Source organism: Buteo buteo, chromosome 19 (genome assembly GCF_964188355.1).
Source record: "Buteo buteo chromosome 19, bButBut1.hap1.1, whole genome shotgun sequence".
In the NCBI taxonomy this organism is placed as follows: Eukaryota; Metazoa; Chordata; class Aves; order Accipitriformes; family Accipitridae; genus Buteo; species Buteo buteo.
The window spans coordinates 6251356-6277693 of record NC_134189.1 but is presented as its reverse complement, the minus strand read 5'-3'; the positions used below and the strand labels follow the sequence as shown (position 1 = coordinate 6277693).

General features: G+C 42.0%; 1 protein-coding gene across 4 annotated transcripts in view; it reads left to right on the top strand.

The window, feature by feature from the left end:
• Positions 1 to 6582: 6582 nt before the first annotated feature.
• TXNRD1 (thioredoxin reductase 1) overlaps positions 6583 to 26338 on the top strand; it is a 39372-nt gene continuing 19616 nt past the window's right edge. The window contains exons 1-7 of one of the 4 annotated variants that reach the window (XM_075051985.1): positions 6583 to 6663; positions 17520 to 17629; positions 19814 to 19936; positions 23299 to 23371; positions 23486 to 23605; positions 24399 to 24541; positions 25809 to 25924. In XM_075051985.1, the coding sequence (XP_074908086.1) occupies positions 19850 to 19936; positions 23299 to 23371; positions 23486 to 23605; positions 24399 to 24541; positions 25809 to 25924 (539 nt within the window). In that variant the 5' untranslated portion in view covers positions 6583 to 6663; positions 17520 to 17629; positions 19814 to 19849. Of the gene's footprint in view, positions 6664 to 17519; positions 17630 to 19813; positions 19937 to 21664; positions 21861 to 22702; positions 22842 to 23298; positions 23372 to 23485; positions 23606 to 24398; positions 24542 to 25808; positions 25925 to 26338 lie in introns of those variants that run through there. The other 3 variants (XM_075051986.1, XM_075051988.1, XM_075051989.1) reach the window with 3 other exon arrangements.

Here is a 26338-nt window from a genome sequence, read left to right as displayed (position 1 = left end):
CAGAGCTATAATAGTAGCAAGCTTTGACATCCATACCATGAAGACCAAAGGATGTGTTTATTCACAACAGACTGGTATCCAGCCAAAGAGGGGGCTGGGCAGAGTGCGATTCTGAAATTACTACATCTCTTTTGGGAATTATGATCCAAAGAGCAAGGTGCAAGCTTGGATTCAATTCCCAGGTCTACTGCCCGCTTCTTGTATGACCTTGGGCAAATTACTGTAAGTGCAGGCCATCAGATTTCAATTGAGAGGTGCATTAATACCTTTGAAAGTCTGAATTTTAATCATATTGTGCCTCAATTCCCCATCAGCTGAATCAGTAGCAATATTACTTTCCTACTTTGAGCTGAACTGTGAATGGCTTAGATACTAGAACTGGAGAGGTAAGAGTACCGCAGGTAACAAATGACAAGAGAAGCCATTTCCTGAAGGCTTCTTGAGACTGAGTTCCTGTGTGCAATCTCTAATACGAGTTGAACTCATTTTTGAGCCTTTTCCTCACCACTGCTCAATTGCCTTTCTTTCACAAGACATACAGAAATGTAGTATGTTGAGACATATTACGCTAAGTAAATTTGATTAAACTTGGTCAACATTTCAAAAGTTATTGGGGGACCTAAGACAGATAGGCAGTGCATGAATGCCTAAGTCTTGTTCCCTTAGACAAAAGAAAAATCAACTTACTGTTTTCACCAGTGGAACAGGTAGTCAAGCAAGTAGATCCAAAGATACCATTTGAAGTTTAGATGTGCTAGTTCATCTCAGCCAGGTAGGGTTAAATGTGGCTAGCAGCAATCCCTTTGAAATGTACCTGGAGCAGAACTGACTTGTAATCAGGTAATGCATATGTTAAAACATGTCTAAAACATCAAGTATAAACATTCCACAAGAGCAACAAAGAACTTCAAAGTACACGTGCAAGATGATGGTCCAGACAGAACCATTTGAAGGATTAGAAGAGATCTTGGCAGAAGCCTCTAACTTGTCCGTGAATAATACAGCAACAGTTGGAGGTGAAACTATAACAATACCTTCTCTGCTTTGTTTTCAACAAAGCAATGCCACAGTTTTGAGATGCAATCTGACAGGAGCCTTGCTTTTCAATTGTGCCATTACAGCCTCCTGGATAAAAACATTTGCATTGGTTTTGGCTCTTCTCAAAACACGGGAAAAAAATCAATGCTCATCTTAAACAGAAAAGGATTAAATCATTTAGCTTTTTCAAACCTTATGACAAGTAATACAAAGCACAAAATGAAAAACCTAAGTAGCTCTAGTAAAATTTTAACTTAATTTTTTGTAGCTGGATTTATGACACATTTGCAAGTGTCGTTCAGATGGGTTTATTTGTTATCATCTGCATTCAGCTGCATTCTGTGGTTATGTGTTTTGGGTCTTCTCCTATTATCAGCTACATGTGGGATTGAAATTTCTCAGCAGCATAAGTATGGTGAAAGATGTTGTCATGGTTTAACCCCAGCCAGCAGCTAAGCACCACGCAGCCACTCACTCACTCCCCCCCCACACCCAGTGGGATGGGGGAGAGAATCGGGGAAAAAAGTAAAACTCGTGGGTTGAGATAAGAACAGTTTAGTAGAACAGAAAAGAAGAAACTAATAAGGATAATGATAACAATATTTAAATGACAATAATACTAATAAAAGGATTGGAACGTACAAGTGATGTACAATGCAATTGCTCACCACCCACCGACCAATGCCCAGTTAGTCGCCCAGTTAGGCCCGGCGCAGCAATCCCCCCCCCCTTTGGCCAGCTGGGGTCAGCTGCCCTGGCTGTGTCCCCTCCCAACTTCTTGTGCCCCTCCAGCCTTCTTGTTGGCTGGGCACAAGAAGCTGAAAAATCCGTGACTTTAGACTAAACACTACTTGGCAACAACTGAAAACATCAGTGTGTTATCGACATTCTTCTCCTACTGAACCCAAAACATAGCACTATACCAGCTACTAGGAAGATAACTCTATCCCAGCCAATACCAGGACAGATGTCTTATTTAATTCTAGTGTGCAAGAGGACAAGCAGCTGCTTAATGGCGATGCAGTGAAATCCTACATCTCCCATGGGTGGGGAAGCTGAGTTCCATTACAGCTCTGGTTTGGGTACTGCAGAGGGAGCACAGAAAGCAGGTCAGATGAAGATGGGAAGCAAGGAAATGTGGACTATCGCCCAGTTCAATTCTGATTACAGTTACAGTTATGAAAGGCTTGAGACTGTCAGTGCTAATAGGCTGGAGTTATGGTGTAGGGGCTCTGGAGGACTACAGAACTAAGTTTTGCTCTGCATCATGAAAATTTCTTTTCATAAGGCCTTTGTTCTCACATTTTGCCCATATGGTTGAATTGCACAATGCTAATAGATTTGATCACTTAGTTTTGCTTGGTGTGACTAAAGGAATTCAGGACTTTCCTGGAAGTATCAGAGGCTGTGGCACTTGCCAGTATTTGTAGTTTCCTTCCTGTAGAGGTGATTATATGGGATTCCAAACTGCACTGATTCAAAGGCCTGCATACATTACCACTATGTCAGTGGCATCACCAAAACAAAATTGTTCTCTTAGAATCTGGAGCACTGGGTGGATCTTCATTGTGCCCCCTAACTGTCACTAAGATACTGAGAGATACTGTCACATTTGCAGTGTAGGCAGAGACATAGATTTCTTCTGTCAACTTAAACATGAAAGCTGGAATTCTTCTCAGTTGAATTTGTTCAAACTAAGGGCTAGGGATAGGCTCGCTCTTTAGAAGTGCCTGTCTTTGGAAGGATGAGTTACCATCTGGACATGCTTGTCTTTCTCTTGGCTACAGAAGGAGCTTAGATCAAGAGCTTATACGAGAGGCCAAACTTTTAGGTGGCTGATGAAAGGTAAGGTGAATCTAAGCTCGCAAAAATGACTGGTGGTATTTCAATGACATCAATATTCTGAAAATGCAAGGACTGTGTCAGCTTTAATAATGCTAATATTTAGGTGATTTTGCATTCAGCACCAAGACTTCTGTACTTTATAAGAAGGTGGCACTGTGGGCTCTTCATTTACTGAGGCAGCCTTCCTCCCAGTTTATATATAGAAGGAATATATAGAAATCTTTGTGGGAACAGAAATTCTAATACTATTTTAATGATCACTCCTATAATAGCCACAGGGAGCTGGGAATCAATTATCTCAGAAACAGCTGAGGGACTGGTCCCACTGATGTACCATTTAGATTATTGCAGCTCTGTTACAGGATTCTTCAGCAGCAATCATGCACCAAATACGTTTGCTATAAAATATCTTTATCGAGATTTCAAGACAGTAAAATACCTTACATTTCATCTTTATAAAGAACATTATAAGTTAATATCTTAATGTAATTACTATTTTTATTAGTCGTTCAAATATTTTACAGACTTTTTACACATTAATTGAATTTATCACAGCTGATCTCTTAATCCCAACTCTGGTAGCTTACGCATTCTATGCCTTATAATAGTACAATATTGAAAACAGGATGCAACATGACAGATTTTCAAGACTTTCCTTTGTTCTACAGATTATTTCTAATGACGCAGTCTGTTGTTCTGCTTAACACAGCAGTTCTGAAGATGTGCACTAAATTTTCCTGTAGATGAAACTAACAGACAAACCCAAAGCATATTTAAATCAGTGCTTTGGTACTGGACTGAAATAGGCTTTCAGTCTCCCTGTGACTTCAGTACACAGAGTTATCTCTGACTCCAACAGGGGTTTAAGTTGGTGTCTGTATCAAGGAGGTATTACAGGCTCCAGGATGTCCTTCAACTGTATGATCCTGAAGACTGCTCTCCTATGTGTGTCCTTGCTACTGGAAAAGGACAGCATGAAGATTATCAGGAGGACAGCAGTAGAAATTGAAATGTCAAGTGTTTTCTAAACACAGAGGAAGATAAAGTCCATCTCCCAAAGAGTGTAAACAGAGAGAGAAAGGCAAAGACTGACAAAAAAGTATGTAACATACAGACAAGGCATCAGCAGATCACATTATTAATAACTGGAATATACTGCATTTTTCTTCTTTCCTCTTCCTTCCGCTTTCCATTCTTCTGGTCATTGTATTCTGCTTACATTTCAGTGGTCCAACACTAGACTTCATGTATGCATGCAGTTCAGTCAACTAAGAATAAATTATAAGATAAATTGATGTACTTGGCTTTTCATAAGCCTCATAAAAAGTGTAATTTCCAGGCAAAACTTAAATAAAAAGAGGGCAGATACTTTTTGGATCTACCCAGAAAAAAGATATAACATCGAGAACGCTGTAAGAGCAAACTAAAGACCTCTATGGAGAAGCACACAAAGTAAAAAAGTAGGTAAAACTGGAGAGAGGATGATCTGGCAAGATAATAAATCAGCCAAAAGGAAAGAGTTTTATAGGACCTTGGAGTTGATCGCAACCTGTGGTTCAGGAGAAGGCATGAAGCCTGTGGAAAAACGGGAAAGGAGTTGAGGTCAAGATCAGGAGTGGTCTGATTAAAATAAGAGTTGAGGAATGTAAGTTCTCGGGCTGTACGTTGAATGGCCTCAAGGTAGTGTTTGTGAGGAGGTTGTAATAACTAACGTAAGAGGTGATGTGGGCCAGTAAACCTGTAGGAAGAAGCAACAGATTTGGAGGAGTGGGGTAAAGAAGGTGAAAATGAATGCCAGTCTCTGGGTGCAGCATCAAGATTCTGTTCTGCAGTGACCGACTCTTTGCTTGTGAGTGATCTTGGATAATTCTGATTTTTGGATGCACTGCTTTTCAAACTTACAAAATGTCTCAAAGGTAGAACTTCATTTTTTCCATTGCTTCAGTGGATCTTCACCGCAGCAGTATAAGATCTTTCCTTAATGAAAGGAAATGTGATGAGAACATAATTGCAAAACAATAAGCAAAATGGAACATTGTGAACAATTTAAAGGACAGTAACAGCACTCCAGGGTGTTTTTTTTAAACTTGATTTTTCTCAAATTGACTGGATTGCCAGCTGGTAGTCCCCATTTAATGAAAATATTGAGATGGGGTTTGGTGGAATAGAGTTCCTTCCCTAAGCTTGTTCAGCAAATTATTTTAATAACTCTTTCTGAAGCTATAATAATCCCTGAATGCCCGTAACAATTATTATCCTCATTATTGTAATAATTTTTGCTATTATAGAGATCTATATTGAAGACATAATTTCTAAAATCACAGTGATCATTCCCCCAGTGGGTTCAGAGACTTTTTTCCACTTACAGTCTTAAGTTTAGTTGGGGGGGGGTATTAGAAACTCTAGCTGACACTGGAGATATCACTGCAGAGTGGAAGAGTAATACAGCAACAGAAATAGGAATTGCTGATGTCCTCTGTGCAAAAAAGCTGAGGACGGGGAGGCAATGCCTCTTAAACCTCAAGACTCAAAGTTATTATCCCATTCTCTTTCTTCACTTTCTTTTGGTCCTTTGCTGTCACTCAGTATTACTTTTGTGGCAGAGTACTGAGAGGCAACGTGGTTGGTGTCCTGTACTAAAAGCGTTAGCAAGATTATCACAACTCTGAAGGGGTTATAGGGTAAATAGGCGTCGCATTTACATTTTACACTGAGGGACACTTGGCATGAGTGACTTAGCAACCCGATGGTCGTGTTAGGGCTGGGACTAATTGCTCCCGAGTCCATAGTGTGCATTTCGTTGCCACGCGTTCGCGTTACAGCAGCCTTCACACTTGCTCAGTGAACAGCCCAGCAGTTGATCTGTGCAGCTGAAAAGAAGATCCATGCCCCAAAAACATTAACAGTTGGTTTAGCATTGTGTCTTTTTAAAACCTTTCAAACAAATGTCAGTCTTTGCCATACGCGAGAATACGGGTCAGATAAATTACCGTGTTTGGTATAAGAAGTCACAGGTTTCCACGTGAAAAGTGAAGAAAGCTCACATTGGAGCCGACTAGTAGTAACAGCAGACATTTGTGTGCGGGTTTGCTGGTGGTTTACATCTTGCCCTGTCTGTCTTCCCAGTTTGTGTCCTTCTTGGCAGGCACTCCTCTTGCCGCGTACTGGTGTGAAAGCCACCACCGTGGGGCCAGGACCTGGGCAGCGCCCTAAGACAACGAGGCCAGATCCCGTCCAGAGCCCGGCAGGGAGGGAGCAGGGTGAGAAGCCTCATCCGACCTTCTGCCTCACGCAGTTCCTCTTGCAGTTAGCGGCGTCTTCCCGGATTTCTTAGTACGAACCATCACTTGTGAGAACACCTCTTTCGAAAACACCTCCCGAGGGCTTCTCCAACGCCAGCATCCCCCAGCCGGCAGCCCCGCTCGGCGCTGGGAGCCGGCAGCCGCCTTCCCCCGACCTCTCCCGCGGCGCCGCCGCCTCCGCCCGCCGGGCCCGGCGCCAGCGGCCGCCCCGCTCCGCCAAAAGCCCGTCGGGAGCCGCGAGGGGTCGCGCCAGCCCCGGGGCTTGGCTTTACGCCCGCGGCCGCGGCCGTCGCCGTGGCGACCGAGAGGAAGGGGCGGCCGCGGCCGCCAGGGGGCGCCGCAGGGCAGGGGGCGGCTGCGCGCCGAGCCGGGGGCTGCGCGCCGCGCCGCGCCATGGGCAGCGCCCTGCGCAAGAGCAAAGCGGTGCGGCAGGCGCCCGGCGGCGGCGGCGGCGGCGGCCCGGAGCGGCGGGGAGCAGGTAGGCACCGGGGCGGGAGGCTTTGGTTTGCCGCTGAAACAGCCGGGAGGTGGGAGCGGGGCGCGGCTGGGCCCCCCCCTGCCCTGCTGCCGGCCGGGCGTCTTCGGGTGCGGGAGTACCGCGCTGCGGAACAACTTTAACGTGCCTTCAGCTGGCGTGAGCGTAGGGCTGGCTGCTTTGTAGCTCTTTGGAGTCAGAACTCCGGTCTCTGATCCTCCTCGGATATAGTATTAACCGTGCTCTCGCTGTGTCTGTAAAACCCGGCGGAAAAAAAAAAAAAAAAAAAAGAGAAATAATGATCTCGAAGTAACGAATGCCTGAAAACTAACCTAGGCTTACATCTGGCGCTGTACAGCAGTTCTCCGTAAATGAAACAGCACTCTTAGGATGTAGTGTTTCATTGAGCATCTGCTGTTGAAGGAGTGTTTTCAGGCCTGCCTAATTCTTGGGAAAGGGGTCTGGTTTTAAAGGTGTTTCTATATATGCAGTAATTTGAGAACACTGAAGCTAAAGCACCTTGGTAGCTTTAAGGTATTGCATAATATTTTAAGTCTTATTATGCAGAATGGAAATTGTCAGAGACTTGGCAAACAAAGAAGAAAGATGCCTGTGCAGTAAGAATTTGCGTAAGGCAGGAGCACAGCAGGAGTTGGCAAATACAAAGATGAGGTTTATAACATGAGTTAAGACTCATGAAATAGGCTTATCATTATGGCTCTATATTGCTTAGTATCTTTCAATTATACCAACATAAAATCTTCCAGTCCAAGTAAAAACTTGGCATTGGAAGCACTGGATGTTCCTTGACCCTAACAGGAAGGACTGGAAAAAAAGAAAACTCAAACCACTGTCAAGAGAGTCCAGTTGTCCTTGTATTTTCAGGGCACCCTGAGGCCAGTTAGGGTTAACCCACAGCAGTTCCCTTACCTAATGCTGCCACCACCATGTTATGATTTAGAAATACGCGGTTTAGCTTTAAATCAGATACTGAAAGCTAGGCAGGTACGGTAGCACAGAGTCTGGGGCAGACTAAACTGCTGTGGAGTTACACCCAAACCTAGTTCCTCTGGACAACAATGTATCTGCTGACACAAACTCAGAAGTTAAGCCCGCATTGAGCTTTTTCAGCCTTATGAAGCTGACTCATTTAGGCTAAATGACTTAAAAGAACATATTGTTTGGGCTTTGGTTTATATGCTCTGCTGTATCTTTGGTTTTTCAATTTAAGACATTACTACTCCCTGCTGCCCGTTCTACAACTCTGGCAGCATCTTAAAGTAATTCTTCAGGCAAGTTGGTTTAAACTGTGACGTCAAGGTTTATATTTCAGTAGCTAGGCAGCTTTGCTTCTGGGATGGCTGCGTACCAGTGGATAATTATCTGAAACCCAACATCCGTTTCCTGAAGGAACAAGTCAAAGTTTTTAATATCAAGGACAAGAGATGAAGGGAGTTGCAAGTGCTGTTGAAGAGGTTAAATAGAAGGTTAAAACCAAATAGTTAGAAAAATGCAAATAGATATATGTAATTTACTTTAAAACTGAGACATAATTCAAATAAGCTAATTACTCATTGTTTAACTGACTCTTAAAACATGAACAATCTTAAATTAACCCCTTTCCATAGTTAGTCATACCAGGCAGTAGTTTGGTTTTTTTTATATCTACATACATTTTTTTGGACAAGGCGAATTTAAACTTATGTATGTAGTAAGAGGAAGAAATTGGGCTGCTCTTAGCTGTAAGAGTGTCTTAATTACTGTCTGGATCTGTTCCCACCCTTCCATCTTTTTGTCAATGGGAGTAATAGATTCAGAGTTATTAATTCACTGTAAGATCTAAGAATGTTTAAAAAAAGCAAACAGTAGCAAGCTGGCAATGAGCAAAACTGGCAAAGAAAATGGTGACTAGCACAGGAAAAAGCAAAAATGTTAAGATAAAGTGCTTATATATATATATATTGCATAACATAGCTATTAAATACATTCTCTTGTCCTTAGCTTGTGCTTTCAAAAAGGTTATCCTACAATCTTCAAATAGCATTCAGTTTACTTCAGCATTGCGTTTTGCGTATATAGTATTTATGACATTTTGCAGGCATAAAGGTATGAAAATTGGAAATAACTCAGAAGATAATGCTTTTCCTGATTTTTTTTTCTTTTTGTTAATTTCTCTGTACTACTTTTCTGTATTATAAGCAGGCATTTTACTGCAGAAAGGATTAATGAGAAAAAGCAAAGCTATACAATAAGGGGTAAACTTACACATCTCAGAATTAAGACAGCCTGGGTTGCAGCTTTTCCTTTATAAAACATATTGTTTGTTTCTGTGGGACTCTACCTTGGTATCGCCTAAAGTTCTGCTTTTTTTCCCCCAGATCCTCATGCTAGTTGAATTTTATGAGTGGCTGTGTTTTCAGTTCAGTTTGACTTTTCATGTAAGTTGAAGTTGCTCGGCTCCTTTCGGGACTGGGCACTTAGGACACAGCACACGCTCACTGGTGGGCCTGGAAAGTTATAGTAGATTTGGAATGAAATTTGGGTTGGGTTCTACAAAGTGAATTAAAGTATTTTTAGAATCATTGCTCCCCATTTTTAGTGCTAATATGAGAGCCTATGAATACAGCATAACTGTGAGATTGAATAACAGGGGCTCTGCTTTGGTGGTCCTAGTTCTGTGCTGCAGTACAAACACCGATGATTAAGCTGCGTTGACATTTGTGTGTGGTTATTGTGTGAGTAATGAGGTCCCAAATATTTTTATTTTTGCAGTATTTCCTGCAAATGTTTTGACCATATAATTGACATGTGAACTGCTCAGGTGTTACAATAACAGATGTGTCACAGCGGTCTTTGTGGAGAGGAGTAGAGTGGACTTGACTCCTGGAGGTGGTGTCGTGGTTGCCCATGTTCTTCCTCTACCCTTGTTAACAGTTATGCCATCCTCTTGATTTCTGCTGTGAACGGGAACAGCGCTTGGCCCTCACAGTGTATGGTACTGGTCCCCTTTTTTCCAGTCCATTATTATGGTTTCTCTATTTTCAAGACTTCCTTGGAGATAAAACTTCACTGCTTGTTCCTGTCTGAATGTTGTTCCTCCATTAAGCCCATCTTGGACATCCTTTGGTAGGGTGTCTTCCTATCATTTTGGTTGTGCTTGTAGAAAACAAACCACATAACAGATAAAATTGTGCACTGTGGCTTATTCAGTATGCTGAATTGGTAACTTGCTCTCCTTTTTCCACTGATTTAAAGTGAGAGCACTTTACCACTGCTGCCTCCTGAGAAAGTTTTCGCTTTGATGCTTCCTCTGTTTTTGATACCTGCCTGTTGTAATGCAGCTGCCTTCCAGTCTGCAGCATCTTGACTCGTGTATTTCCTGTGAAATTCTTTTCTAGTGCTCGTTCATGTTTTCCTCATTCATACTTTTCAGTAACTTCCTGCTTTGAATGCGGTGTCACGTTATAGGTCTTTCAGGGCCATCCTCTAACTCGCCAAGCTATATCTGATGCCATCTCTTTTTTCCTCACCTTCAGTTTGGTTTTACCTTCTATTTTTCTTCCAAAAAGCTCACAGCTGTTGCTTTCCTTAGCATATTGCCTTTCCTATATGTACTGTTTGTGCCTTGTACAGCTGATTATGTGGTTGGACTCATTATGGTAAACCCTGTGGAACTGTGAGACCTCCTGTAATTTTTGGCTGTTACAACATTCTCTGACCCAGCACTGGTATTTGCATAAAAGAGATACAAATGCAAAGGGAGGAGGTAAGTAAAGCATGCAAATACTTCTATTTCCATAGAAAATAATAGTAGCTTAGTCTAGTGTAGCCTTAGCTTTTCTTAAGAATCTGCTAATGAACTGGTTTTACATAGTGAACCAAGATGTCATCTCATTTCATCTTCTATTCTAGCAAACTTGCCTGTTTCACTTGTTGAGTCAGCTGCTCGGAGAAGAAAGTGTTGTTTGGCACGGTCATCTCGCCTGTGTCCTGGCGTGGCATCCCCAGTATGGTGGGAAGGAAGCTCTTGACTTCCTTAACTCCTCCGCTGTTTGCACAGCCTGACACAAAGCAAGCACATCGCTGTAATTCTAGCTCACAAGAGCGTAACTTACTGTTTTCCACCCATCTTTCACAACTGTTTCCAGTTAGACCTTTGTCAGAAGCTGCGTGCATCAGATTGGTTTGTTGTATCACTTAGGTAGCAAGACGGTTTGGAGGGCAATTACCTGTGTAAGTTATCTTGCTTTGCTCACCTCTAAAAATGCTATGTCATTGTTTGCTGGGCTGCTACAAGCAGGATTAAATAATTCCACCCAAGTCCTTTTGTTTTTCAAAGACAAGAAATTTTGATCACTCTGGGCTAAAATAAGTGTTGTGTCGTCCCATTCCCCCCCCCCTCCCCCCGCCCTTAAAAAAGCCCTGCTTGGGGGCGGTGGGAAAATCACAGGCTTCTGAGCCAAGTACCCAAGTACTTTTTTCGGTGCAGTGCCTGCCTTAAACTGCCCATTCTGGGAGATTGCCTGCAAAAAGCTGATTTTCCTTTAACCATGTTCACTTTTAATATTGGCTTGTTTGACAGAAAACCTGATTGTTTTTGAGCTGTTTTGCACCATTTTTTTGTGTTCTCTGTGACTCAGATGCGACCCTGATTACAAAGAGATGTGTGGGAATTAATAAATGGCTTTAGTTGTGGTCGAGACAATAAAGGCATGTCCGATGGCTGTAGGGACTAATGAATGGCACCAGCACCTGGAGATCCTGTTCCAGCCCTGCTGAGTACTGTTTCACCTCTCTGTGCCTCAGGTGCCACACTTGTTAAGGTGTGCCACGCTTGTTCAAGTGTGACTGGTGATACTTCCTCCTCTTGTCAAAGAGCTGTTTATTTACTGAGCAGGAAAAAAAAAAAAAGGTAGCATGACAGTATTAATCACAGTTTGTGGGAGCCACAGGTTTGTGTTGGCTGCAGGAATGTCAAGAAAAAAATCAGGAAGCTCAGTTTTTTCAGGTCATCCCAAATGAAGGGTGAGCCAGTATGGATGGCACTGTGGGCATGATATACCTACAGGTAGTCATACCAGAAATCAGCTTCCTTTGTTTTGATTTGGATTAGACAAAGCATTATACTAATATAGGTAAATCCAAATGCAGCGGTGACTTTGGAAGGGAATAGGCAAAAATCCATGTTAAAATTACCGATATTGTAAGATAATGGTTTTTCCTCCTCTGGCTTAGAGAACTTAACACACAGGTTGAAAAGTTCCCAGAAGAAAATCTGTACCTATGTGTTTTGCCACTTATGAAAAGGTTTTTAAATGCTTTTTATACTGAAATAGCTGTGGTAAAAAAGAATTTATGTTTTCATGAAGGAGATGGGTGTTTTGGAGTAATGCTACAGACTGCAGTCCAGGACTGTTAACAGAAACCTGTGCCGAAGTAGAACCCTCCAGTTTCTATTTGTGTACCCTGTTTCAACTAAGTGCAAAGTGAAGTTATCCCACATTATGTCTTGATGTTGATCCCATTCAAGCTACACTTTATTTAAACAAAATAAATCTTAAGCTCTTGGATATGAAAAGCAAATTAACAAGAATACAATGAAAACTAAAGCACTTTGCAGCAACACACTGAATAAGCAATATCATAGTTCAGAAAACTTCTGATTTCTTACGAAAATGCACATTACTTGTCAGTTTTGAAGCTTGGTGGTTTTTTAATTTAAGAGCGAGTCAGAATCAAACGTATGAAACACCCTGTTCACATTTGTTCATTAATTCAGTAGGCTTAGGGAAATGAGCGTAGGAAAGGGTATCAGTGAGCCAGATTATACAACCAGTCTCTTGGTGAAGTTAGGGCTGGTTTGGATCTGCTGTCATTTATATCAATAGTCAGGGATTGCTAAGAAAAATGCAGTAACTTAATGAATTAACTCTCACTAATGGTTTTAAGGGCTTCTTGGTCAGACATGGAGAGAGCATAAAGCCAAGAAGACCTGTGCATTTACTTTCTGATGGGATGCTTCTTATTGTAATGATTTCAAACACTTAAACACCTTTTGGACATTTCAGCAATATGTCAGGCAAGCCACTGGCAGAACCAGAGGAGCGTCAAGGCTGTTTTCTGGTTTTAGGCATATGATGCTTTCTTTATGCTACATGAAGACTGCATGTGTGGGAAGCCAGCAGGTAACAAAACAGACCTGGGGTCCAGGGAGAAAAGGATGAAAGTGATTTCACTGTTCACTCTCATCTGTTAATGTTTGTGCACTCTGCAGGTGAAGGAGCTATTCAAATGCTCAGAAATTCTTTGTTTTTCACTTGAACTGCACCAAACAGACAAGCGAGCAAGCAGTCTTAAGGACTAAGTGCATAGCTCAGTCTTTCTCAACTTCTCCTTCCTCAGTGCTTGCCTATGCAGACAGTGAGATTCTTTAGGAAAAAACAGCCTTTAGCCCTGGGAAAGACATGTGTTTTTGTGGTATTGGTAAAGTGTTTTTGTTTGTTCTACTCACCATGGAACTTTTTGCTTGCAGGCTGAAATTATGAACCATACGGAGTATATACAACTGTTGCAAGCTTCTGCTTATATAAGTAGGTGCAAAAGATGCTCTGAGGTAGGGTTTTTCACCTTCTGTTTTTTTGTTTTGTTAATATTGGACACTTAGGAGGGAAAGTAAAATTTTTACTCTAGCTGTATAATTTCTGTGCAGTGATAGCACATGGTGCTTTACACATAGTTAAGGACAAGTAGCTAATTTCAGAGAGAAGGCTAGAGGTACTTTTAACTGGGTGTAACATATATCTTGGTCCCGTGTGTAGACAGCAAGGTTCAAGGTTCATATATACCAGCCTTCAGAAGTAGCATTCATGTGACACCAGTGGTTCACTCTTGATTAACAGCGCTTGTCAGTGAGCATTGAATTCTGTGGGTGTAAATTATCTTGAGTTGGCCTGTCTTAACATTAGTGACTTGTCGTGGGTTCAGACTTTGGCTGAGTTCAGGTGAGGAGGCAAATGTACCTCCAAGCTATCTTTATACTTCCTCTGACAAGGCAGCCAAGCACTGAATCAGCACTTGGAAAGAAAGAGAATAGACACAGGGCAGTGCTGGTTTATCCTGTCAAAGGTACCAGTGGTTCTTGCCTAGAATCACTAGAGCACAGCACATGCAGCCCTTATCTAAGCAAGCCCTGACACATCTTCTACAATAGCCAACTCCGTTGCTTCTCTTGATTAGCTGTAAGGCTGCACTGTGTCTCTTGTCACAGTAAAAAATAAAGCGTGTGAGGTAGGCTGAAGGTCTAACTTGCACCAAAGTTTCTAAGTATTATTTTTAAATTTCGACCCACTGATCCTGGCCCTCAGGGGAGTGCGGGTGTGTTGTGATTCCTGTAGGGGCAAAGGCAGTTTAGGAGGTTCTCGTCCTTCCCTGCATCCTGGCCCAGGTTTCCGTTCCTTCTCAGTTTTGTCAGTTCAGCTGATTGTAAAGCAGCGTCTCAGCACGGATCTGTGATATGATCCGGGCTGGAGGTGTGTATTTTAAAGGCTTGGGTTTTTCCCTTGTCGTAATCTGGATGACGGCTTTGTTACCATCATTTCCAAATGTTTGAGTTTACGCAACAGAGGAGGTAGTTACCTGTGCTGAAGGGGCAGAAATGAGCAAATCTAGGAGAAGGAAAAACTGAAAGCTTCTCCACCTAAAAAGCTCACCTGAGTGTGAGGTAAACATTCATTGTCATATGAAATAGCCTGTACTTCTCAGATGCCTGAAGATAAGGCTGTAAAGCAAGTTACATTCTTGTTCATAAGCATTACAAAATTAGAGGCATCTTCTGAACTACTGGAGTAGACAGCTATTTAACTGCATTGTTTGTCAAAAAAGAGACATTCATTCTTGTTGATAATGACCTTCTACGTGATACAGAAAATCTAGGTAAATCAACGAAGACCTTTGCCTTGAAGCGCCACTTACAGACCTTCGTGGTCAGTAGTTGAAGGGCAGGTGCTTTCCATGGATCCCCATGTCCTGCCTCAGCAGCGCGTTGGATCCCTGGGTGGACGCTTTTGCAGAGTAAGGCGATTCTTATCCTGGAGCATTTCTGCTCACGAAGCTGCTCCAGGCTGTTGTGTTGGGCTGGTCACATTCCTGCCTGGTCAAGGCCTTCTGAAACCCAATTGTGCCTTTTTTCACCCCCACCAGAAGTTACACAACCGACAGTCAAAAGTTCAGAGGCTTTGGTACCACGGAGGACTTTAGTTTGTGAGGAAGCTCACTCCAATAAGGAAGGATATAGATTAAAAATACCATAGTTGTTTCACTGTTTGTTTTGTGTTTTTTTCTCTCAGCTTAAGAAGTGGCAGTGAGGCTTAGTGTAGTCTGCTTCAGAAATGGTTTCAGGTAACTTCTAAAAAGATGGGGTTTTTTGCTGGTTTAACAGGCTGCTGAGCAAAACTGGCAGTTTCGCTGCTACCAGCAAGAGAAATGCTGCTGCCTCCTCTTCCTCCCTGCTGGTCGGTATGGCTGTCTTCTGCCTGGCACCAGCTGCGGTGGCTCACGGGATCCTTCCCTGAGCTGGCTGAGCTTGTTAGGTTGGTGGGAAACTGTCCACATCTTTTCTTCTCCTGGGTTAGTTTGCTCCTAGGTTAGTGAGTTGACTTAACTCATGTAAGGGTCTGTTGGCTGTCAGAGCTGGTGCCAAGTATGCAGACAGCAAGAAGAAGAAAAAAACCAGTGTGGTGGAAAAGGGTAGGCTTTTGTCCCCTTTTGATCGTAGTGATTTGTTAGATCGGTTCACCCCATGTCAAGGAGCACTTGGCAGGTTGTAGGGGAGGTAGCACTCAACAGCCACCATCTTCTAGATTGGGACTAACAAAAAACCAAAGATGGTGGTAGTGCAGGGTAAGAACCTGACTGGATCTTCGTGCAGTGGCTGTGAGTTGCTACAGACTTGCTGAAGTAACACTGATGCTGCCAGGCAAAGAGGGTCATCCTCACCCTACGTCATGGAGGGTTATCCGGGGCAGCTCCGTGGTCCGGGTTCTCCTTGGCAGTCTCACTCTGCAAAAAGGTATCTGCTGATTGATTTCTGGAACGTATCGATTCACCAGGACTGCGGGTTATTGTAATTGCCGTTAATGGATGGAATTTTATGGAGACGAAGCACGTGACGTGTGGAGCATTTTCTGCTTTGTCATCCTGCCTGTGGCAGGTTGCCCGAACCGGCGAGGGAGAGGCCCCGAGCAGCAGCAGCCTGCACACCAACTCTTTCAAGTCTCTGCCAGAGGTTATGGTTGCCTTTGGGTTTTGGGGCTATTGCTAAAGCTAGGCACCTCTAGCACAGATCTACCTGAAAATAATTAGAGATGTCTATATAAGTGCCTGTGTTGTCTAACGACTAGATTTTTATCTCACTGAAGATACAGTTTTAGGTGAACATTCCTGAGGTTGTTCAAACTTGTTATAGGCATAAAATACAAGGCTCCAGTTGCTTTAGGTACATGCAGGACTGTAGCTTTCATAATACAATGAAGAAAAAAATTCTCCTTTGTGAAGATTGTGACCAGTGTTCAAAACATGTTGTTGCTTTTCTTTCTTTACATGCATGTATATATACACAGATTAATTCCTGCGTTCCTTCCCCAAGCTAGAATAGGCCAAGTATTATCCATCACTAATACTACTATTAACTATTGTGTAACAATTCTGATCTTTAAATCCCTTTACTAACATCAGGAAAGTACTCTTCCCAATATGTTTGTGAGATAAAGGAATTTAATCACCAAGTTTCAGAGAAGAAACTGGAGACAACAAGATTACAGACCAATTTTCAGTGACTGCCTTTTTGCATTTGTGTGCGTGTGTGTGAATGCTCTTCAGGTTTGTGGGCTCAGTGCCCAAGGAATGTATACACATTCAGTATGGCTGTTTGTCTAACTATGTGCACGTGTCAGAGTTTGCCAATTAATGCTGGTTGTGCAGTGCAAAGTATGTATGTGATTAAGTACAAACAAGTGTGTAGTGACCCATTTACTGGAAATTAAGCTTAATGTAACTCAGTTATATGGAGGAAGGCAGAACTGGTAATGGATTCCGATCAAGTATTAGATTTTCTTTTTTCTTTTTTGATGCCATATCAAATAAATTACCACCGTGTGTAAAGATGTTAATTTTTTCCTTTCCACTAATATGTTTAACCTTCTCTGTTGGAGATACCTATATCTCCAATATAGATATAAAATCAGTTATGACCAGTGAGCAAACAGATCTTTTTCCAGACTTTTGAATACATTTATTTAGAGGATTTCATAGTATGAGCAATACCATACAGCAGAAATTATTGGGGGGGAAGGGGGAAGTTGCGTGGAAAAAAACAATTATATCAATAAATTGAACTGAAAGAAGTTTCCAGGGAGCTAATTGCAGGAGAAAAATAAAAACTTTTAATTCAGTTTCAAAAGTACGAGAAAAAAATGACAGCACATCAGCATAAATAAATCGCTTTCTGGGCAAGAAAGGTAAAAATGGTAATTTTCTTTAAGACTGAAGTTTCAGGCTTAGCCACAGCAAGTGTTATTTCCTTGCTTTGTTCCAAGCATATCGTTAGATTGGCAAAAAAAGTACTGAAATCCCCGCCAACTCCCGTACGGGATTTTATTAAAGAGAAAAATATGGCAAGTCATCCTAACGTTGCAAATGAGTCATGAGTCGCCTTAGGAAACGCTCCCCTGAGACAGGCATGCCGCTGATGAGGAAGCAATGAAGCTGCCAGGCCACTCCCCCAGACAATTTCGCTTGAGGAACTCAGCATTCATAAAGGACGTCTCTCCAGACACTACGTTATTTTATTCTTTATTTCACAGGGGGAGCACAGAACCTGCAAGAAGGGCAGTGCGAAGTGACAGCAGAAACTTCACAGCCAGTTGGTTTTGTACAGGAGAAGCAAACAGGAGATCATGAGAAAACTTTAAAGGTAGGGGGAGATACATTTTAAAGTCTATAATTAGTTTTGACATTGAAAAATAATAAGAATGTAGGCTTTCTTTTAAAAATTGTAGTTCTCGGGAGAAGAATGGAGGAGATCCGTTCTCAGGATGGGATCGTGTTCGTAAGTAAGTTTCACCGGTAAATGGGAGACAGCTTGTCAAGATCCCAGACGCTTTGGAGTGGGATTCTAGGAGGTGGTTTCAGAGAAGAAGGTTGTAAGCTACTTTGTGTGATCTAAACTTTTAATATGTTTTCATGAAGAATGATTATGAGGAACTAATGAAAAAAGAACCAAACAGTAGGGAATAAAAGCTGAAGTTTCTTAATCCATGTGAAAACATAAAGCTTTTTTCTTTAAAAAAAAAAATAGCATGACATAAGTAGTGATCTAAGCAAATTTCATGAGTAGGTATTGCGGTTTCTTTATATGCATCAAAAAGATACTGTTCTTGGTAGTTGGGTCTGATGACTGTGGGAGTTAGTCTGCCCTTAAGCTTCACACCATCCTGTTGCCACTGAGCAAACAAGAAGGTGTGCTGTGGAAAACAATGGCACATTCTCTAATTTTATGTCCCTAAATACAAATAAAGTGAAACTGCGTATCGTAACGCAATATATGCTCCTTTTTCACTCTTACTGTGATTGCAGTAGGAAGTTTGAGCCTGGCCAATGGCCATGTTAGAAAAATAGAAAAAAGGGCAACCAAGCGCAAAGTAGATTCAGTGGTAGGGTTCTATATTGGTGTGGTGCAGCAGGAGAAGAGGAAGGAAGAGGTATTTTTGGATGTCTTCACAAGAGCCACAGGTGTTTTCTAGGTTTTGTTTTTACTATTAACTTGCCACCCAGGGTTATGAAATACTATTGAAATGGAACTTTCTACAGGCAGATGCACAGTCTGAATTTCTGCTGACATTGCTGTGTAATTTGCTGGAGGGATAGGGGATTTTTGTCAGTGATATGGCTGCACTGGCAGCAGTCTCTAGGGTAGACACAGTTATACGTACAGAGGGAATAACCTAACCTCAGAGGAAGGTTACAGTAGAATGGATTGAGCACAAAGGGCTGCTTAATGCAAAACGAAATTAAGATGGAAAGAGAAGGGGACCTTCTTTATTTTTTTTTTCTTTCCTTTTATTTGCCACGGCTATTCCAGTAGCACTGAATGGAGTTCTACCTAGTTAGGCAGATTAGAAACACTTAAATAAAAGTGAGCAGATCTGTAAAGTGACTGAGGTTTTTATTTCCTTTTTTGGTCTTAAAAGTTTTGTCATGACTTTAGTTGGTACTCACTGATTTACATCAGACCAGGAATCTGATTTTTACTCACTCCGGATCTTGTCCTGCAGTTTCAGAGACGTTGAGAATTTTGCCAGCAGCTCCAAAGGCTTGAAGGTCCAAAGCCCTGATAAATTGGAGCTTTGCAAATGAAGTACAAAGACTCACTTTAGAAAGAGTATATGAAGACAATGCAATGTTCTTTGTGGCATACAGCTGCCAAAATGCTTTTTAAGACTTATGAGTTGTTTTTCTGTGGTAGTAGTAATCTGATTAAAAAAAAATAAATCTCTTTTGTGAAACTTTAATGATCACGCTTGATCCATTTGACGCCAAAGTTAGTTGCACTGCTTAACCAAAGCCATAATAAACACAGGCATGTTAAAAAATGTAGTTTTCGTAATTTTTTTTTCTTCTTTCAGTTCTGCTCATTCAGTTGGTAAGGCTGCTAAGTGCAGATTATTACCATGTTGTATATGATTGTTGTTATTTTCCTACAGGAGGAGGGGAAAAACACTAATTAGTAAAGTCCAGGGCAGATGAAAAGAATAAAATAAATTAATGGAATGCCTGTGTCAGCAGGTGTGTATCTCATCCTGGAGTACACAGTATGAGGAGGCACTGGAGTTGCGTTGATGTGGAAAACTAAGCTCTGCAAGGAAACCCGGGGCTCAAACGAACAAGAAAATTCATCGTTCAGTATCTAACAGATACTGAGCTATTCAAGGATGGATTAAGAAGAGGAAATTTTAAAAAGCTAATTAAAAGCAGAGCTCAGAAAATTCAGATGCACTTATATTCCCTTACCACAATATTTGCTACTGAAAATACTAATTTTTGAGCACTATGGGTAATGTTTCAATGTTCCCTAATCCTTTTTGTTTTCTCTGTTTAGGCACATAAGGAAGGCAAGCCTCAGAAACTGCTGGAAATGAACGGGCATACGCCGGTGCCGCATGCCTACGACTATGATCTCATTGTCATTGGTGGGGGTTCAGGTGGTCTGGCAGCTGCCAAGGTATATGAGAGAAAGTACAGATTTATAGTTTCCTTGTACGTAGGCGGGTGACATCCTTAATGTCTTGGAGCTGGGTAACAGTGTAGGGACATAATATTTCTGCCTAATCAGTGGGATTTCTTTTGATGTTAGCCCCAGTTATACAATATTCTTTTCCTTACGTTCCGAAGAAGAAAAACATAAAAATGTCATGGTATACTTCTTAATAGAATGAAACTTGGTCCCTACTAATGGGAGATAATGCTGTTGGAAAAGAGCAGGTAGATATATCTCAATGGTATTTATTAGTAGTTGAATTAAAATTCAGCTTGTAATTGAAAAAGTTCTTTATTCAAAATTAACATCAGGAGGTTTCTAGTTTTATCTGAAAGTGATATCTGTTCAGAAATAGTTACGTGTGTTGTTCTAATTCTTGACAATGCATAAATGGAGATGTTGCCTATACTTAAGCAGAGTTAGGATCTCACCCTTCATTTCTAGGGTCTGGTACTTCCTGCCTGTAGCCAAATAATTCATGATTTTTTGTTAGGATATTGCTTTTAGAAGCATATCTAGAATTAATTAAAAGAATCCACAGTGGTGCAGAATATACCAGCTCTTAGAGTTGTCATTATCCCAAATATTTGAAACTTGCTGAAATTTAATGTAAGTCAGTAACTCTCCTTTACATCAGTAGTTAGGCACATCTTGCCTCTTCTTGCTGTGGTAGAATTAACTATTTGAAAGTGAATTGAGCATTCCTAGAAATAAAACTATTTCGTTGCTCAAGACCTGGAGCTGGATTCTTCCAGACAGGAGGCATTTCTTTTATTATCGAAGTGAATGAGGTCATTGAGGAGTGAAAGAAAATGGGGAGAAAATATTTCTGGCGTAGCACTGGATTCACACTAAACCTTGGTCCCTTAGAAGAACTTCTGTTATAATGGAAGAGTGCAGTGCTGAGTGGTGGATTGTAATGTGCCATATGTCCATAACCTACTATTTTGGTAATTTACTGCTTTCCCATCAATAGGGGCACTGTTGTCATGGCGTAGGATGGAAGATAAGATCTGTAAAAATTCTGAGAACCTGCAAAGAGAAACAGACACTGGTTTTCAGAGGATAGGGGTGTTTTAGAAGAGAAGAGTAACAAGAGTAAAAGGGAGCTTGCAGTAATGCAAAAACAGTTTGCAGTAATAAAAAGCCATCTGTTGAAATTTCCATAAGGAGACTGCTCTGCTTTGTTGTATACATATGCTACATTGCGAAGCTATAGCAGTGATGTTTATTGCATCATTTTTCAGCTGTGGAACAGAAAAGGTGTGTAGCTAGGAAGACAAATTATCTTATTCCTTCAACTGAGTGTATAAAGTATATTGCTTTCTAGTGCTCTCAAGTGATTGTAGAGTAGGGCAGAAGATAGTAGATCAATAAAGTCAACATCACTGTCAGTAGTAATGTGTGTATTTCAAATCAGTTTCATGAAGTTGAAGTGAAACTGTTTTACGTGCATAAACTTCTGACTTAGATTGTTCAATTTTTTTTTTAGTGAATTAACAAACAGTGCTTTAAAAAGCAAAACAAAACAAAAGGGAAAAAAACCCCAACTACACAGCTCTTGTACCAAGTTCCAAGTATCTACACTCAGGTTTGCAGCAGTTTAACTAGGTTGATTAAATGTGTGCTTTTCAGTATGACACATGCAGTTTTGTGTGCACGTCTTCCTTTTCCTCTCTATATTGTGCTCAGAGCTTGTTATTTTGGAGGCATGTCTCCACGGTGAGTGCAAACGCTGCCAGGCTGACTCTGTGCAACCCAACCGCAGACCCAGACCAAAGTGCCAGGCCACTACTATCAGTTCACACAGAACAGCTCCAGCCTTAAGCAACCTTGTTGTGTTCATGCCGCACTGCGCTGAACCCAGTAAGGTTTGAAAGCCTACAGGGTAGGTTTTGTTACTGTGGGCATATCGCTCTGCAGAAGTGGTTATATCTGTTTGTGATCTCTACTGAGGTGGTGATGCAATGCTGTGCTGTATTATGTGAGCATATAGCTGACTGTAAGCGTGGGAATCCATGTGTTCTAGTTAGCTAACACTAGTAAAGCTCTTTTAAGCTGTGTATAAGAGTTGTCATTATAAAGGAGCATTAATAATGCATCTGAGTCCCTAAGCACCTTTCTGAAGAACTTTCTCAGAGGTGCTACTAATGAATAGAAATTAGCTTCTTGGCCAACCCTGACCTTTGTCGGAAGCAGAAATCCAGTACATTAATATTTTTCCAAAGGTGTCTACAGCCTGCATTGTTTGAAATATGATTTGTTTTGCATGAAGTAAGATACATTTAAAATTGAAATTCTGATTGTCAACTGTTTGGATTAGCAAGTATTACTGGTAGCATAACGCTGAAAGCTGTCCAGCTCCTCCCAAACCAAACCCAAGGCCTTAGGGTAATATCCTGTGCCTATAGTTGTTATTGCTTACATATCTAAGAACTCATCATGTGATGCAGCACAGCTGTGGTTACTCCAAGTATCAAAGTTATTTTGCTGCATCTCATGGGGGAATCTTTCAGTTTTGTTTCTCAGCGATGTAGTCCTTGCTTAGGTGTGGAGTTTTTTGTGGTACTAGTTACCGCCGTCAATTTTTGCCTTTTTCTTAAAAAGCACAAAGGGAACAATGGAATCAGTATAGAAATTCCAGTTCTTGGTATCATTTACACACATTGATTGTAGATTTGCTAATGAAATTTCTCAGGGGAAATATGAAATAAACCATCATTTTTCTAGTCTGGGTGACATCTGCATGCCCTGACAGTAAAGCCAACTTGCCACAGGTTGACTAGCTTGAAGAGCAAGAGGTGATCCTGACAACTACAGATTGTACTCAAAATCGAGTGTTCCATTCTACTACAAGAAAAAAGATTGGATAAGCACTGTTGTAATGCTTGGCCACGTGACTGCTTATGTCATTGTGTGATGTGGTTTCAAACAAATGTTTGAGAAACCATCTTTGAAGGAAAAAGTGCATTAATGAAGAATTTGTTAAAGATGTTAAAAGTAAATGTGATGTTGGGAAATAGTGTGAACAAACTGACAGGATGAAGGAGAGAAGAGGAGGTTTGACTCCCAGAGTCTTCTGTGTATCAGCTGGTGCTGTGCTGTTGTGTAGCAGGATGAATGCCTATTTTTTTCCTTTCATCTTTTTTTTCCTACTGCATGCACAGATTAATTCAGAAGATTAATGACTGTCTGGCTGTTCCCCTGCAAATCATTCATTATTACTTAATTAAAAGTCACAAAGCTTTTCAGCAATGCATGATGTTATCTACTCCAAATTTAACCTCTAATATTTAGATATGTGTCTTATTTAATTTGTTTTGCAGGAGGCTGCCAAATATGAAAAGAAAGTGATGGTGCTGGACTTTGTCGCGCCTACACCTCTGGGAAACTCATGGGGTAAATTTCTCTTCATTGCAAACCTGTTATAAAGGAGCTTTACGTGGAGACTCTGATTCTCCTTTGAGATCAGCCACACTGATGTGAAAAACACATTCTGTTCCTTTCTCTCAGGTCTTGGAGGAACATGTGTAAATGTGGGCTGCATACCTAAAAAATTAATGCACCAGGCAGCTTTACTGGGACAAGCGTTGCAAGATTCGCGCAAATTTGGATGGCAGTTTACGGAAGAAGGTAAAGGAGGAGAACTTTTTTGCAGTTTTGTTATTTGTGCTGAAAATCCAGAGGTTCTTTTCAGTCGGGTGCTTGTTGCACTTAAGCATGTGCTGGTTTTAACAATGTGAGGCAGCTTCAGAGAGATTACACCTAAACTTAAGCGCTTTTCAAGTCTGAAGCCACAGGGCTTATTGCCTTGCAGCATTTGATCTGTTTATTAATAGCTTCTGGTCATGTTAGTATACGATAACATTGCTGTGTGAATAAAAGCAATAAGGTACTACTCCATTCCTGAATGTAACACAACATCTAAAGGAATACCCCAGAATGTCCCCTGTTAGAAACTTCCTCATAGTTGCAGGCAAGGATTTGCTTTCCCTCAGTCTCTGTCACTACTACGTAAGAAGATGAATTTTACTTCATATTAGCTCTAATGTGTGTGGTTATAACGCTGGAATTTATTTAGAGTGTAATCCTGTAGTGGGGAACATGCAGAGGCACCTCTCTGAGATGCATAGTCTTCGTTTGTTGAGCAATGTCACCTGCTCACAGCATGTGTCAATAGAAGACTATTGATAACGCAGGAAGTCTAAATTTTCCATGTTTTAACTTAGCTGTTCCGTTATGACCTCTCATGTTGTCTATGCTGATACAATTCTTTGCATTTCAGTAGAATTACCCTGGAATAGAAAAGGAATAAGACAAAGGTGACTGGGTCATGACAAAAATCTGTCTGAGAATACAAGGTTCACTATAGAAAAAGAACAACTCACAGACTGAAAGATTAACCTTTCTCTCTTGTTTCTAACAGTCGAACACAACTGGATGACTATGACAGAATCTGTTCAGAATTACATTGGTTCACTGAACTGGGGCTATCGGGTTGCACTGAGAGAGAAGAACGTCACGTATGAGAATGCATACGGAGAATTTGTTGGGCCACACACAGTTAAGGTACTCCCTAACCATGTTTGCTGCATCTTCTATAGTACTTTCTGAATAGAGATGTGTTTAACCCCAGCCAGCAACTATGCACCACGTAGCCCTATCACTCCCCCTCCTCAGCTGGACAGGAGAGAGAAAAAATAACAAAAGGCTCGTGGGTCGAGATAAGGACGGGGAGAGATCACTCACCAATTACCATCACAGGCAAAACAGACTCAACTTGGGGAAAATTAACTTAATTTATTGTTAATCAAACCAGAGTAGGGTAATGAGAAAATAAAACCCAGTTCTTAAAACACCTTCCCCCCCACCCCTCCCTTCTTCCTGGGCTTAACTTTACTCCTGATTTTCTCTACCTCCTCCCCTCCAGCAGTGCAGGGGGATGGGGAATGGGGGTTGGGGTCAGTTCATCACGCGTTGTCTTTGCTGCTCCTTCCTCCTCAGGGGGAGGACTCCTCACTCTTCCCCTGCTCCAGCGTGAGGTCCCTCCCACGGGAGACAGTTCTCCATGAACTTCTCCAACGTGGGTCCTTCCCATGGGCTGCAGTTCTTCATGAACTGCTGCAGCATGGGTCCCTTCCATGGTGTGCAGTCCTTCAGGAGCACACTGCTCCAGCGTGGGTCCCCTGCGGGGTCACAAGTCCTGCCAGAAAACCTGCTCCAGCGTGGGCTCCTCTCTTCACAGGGCCACAGGTCCTGCCAGGAGCCTGCTCCAGCACAGGCTTCCCACAGGGTCACAGCCTCCTTCGGGAACCCACCTGCTCTGGCGTGGGGTCCTCCCCAGGTTGCAGGTGGAGATCTGTTCCACCGTGGACCTCCCTGGGCTGCAGGGGGACAGCCTGCCTCACCATGGTCTTCCCCACGGGCTGCTGGGGAACCTCTGCTCCGGCGCCTGGAGCACCTCCTCCCCCTCCTTCTTCACTGACCTTGGGGTCTGCAGAGCTGTTTCTCCCACATGTTCTCACTCCTGTCTCCAGCTGCAGTTTCTGTGCCCCAGCAACTTTTTTCTCCTTAAATATGTTATCCCAGGGGCGCTAACACTGTCGCTGATGGGCTCGGCCTTGGCCGGTGGCAGGTCCATCTTGGAGCTGGCTGGCATTGGTTCCATGGGACATAGAGGAAGCTTCCAGCAGCTTCTCACAGAAGCTATCCCTGTAGCCCCCCTGCTACCAAAACTTTGCCACGCAAGCCCAACACAAGATGCTTTTGAAATAGGATAATTTTCCCCTTGGTAGGACTGCAAAATACTCACTTTGGACTAATACGTTGTCCACAGGCAACAAATAAAAGAGGAGTTGAGAAGCTGTACACAGCTGAGAGATTTCTCATTGCAACTGGTGAACGACCACGCTACCTGGATATACCTGGAGACAAGGAATACTGCATTAGCAGGTAAAACCAGGGAGGAATATGATCATTCACCATGTGTAAATGCTTTACTTATAAGAGAAAGTGGTGGAGCATGAGCAGGGCTGCTCGGTTGCTGGTTTTCTTTCCTGTGTAACTTTTTGTTAGGGGAAAGTAAGTGCAGGAGAATAGCTATAGGCAGATTTTAAGGTGCCAAAAACATTGGTGTCTAGTAGACCCCACAGGACTGTGGGTGGCTGGCTAGGATGGTTCTGCTTCTGACTGATAACAGCAGTAACTGAGAATACCGTAAATCATGTTTGTGTCCATCCTAAATTAATTCATCAGCTCTGCCCCAGTTACCAGTACACCCACTTCCTCTCTATTCCTTATGGTCTTTCAGTTCACCTACTGAAGCTTTTTGGTAATGAAGAGCACAGTCTGCTTGGAAGAAACCTC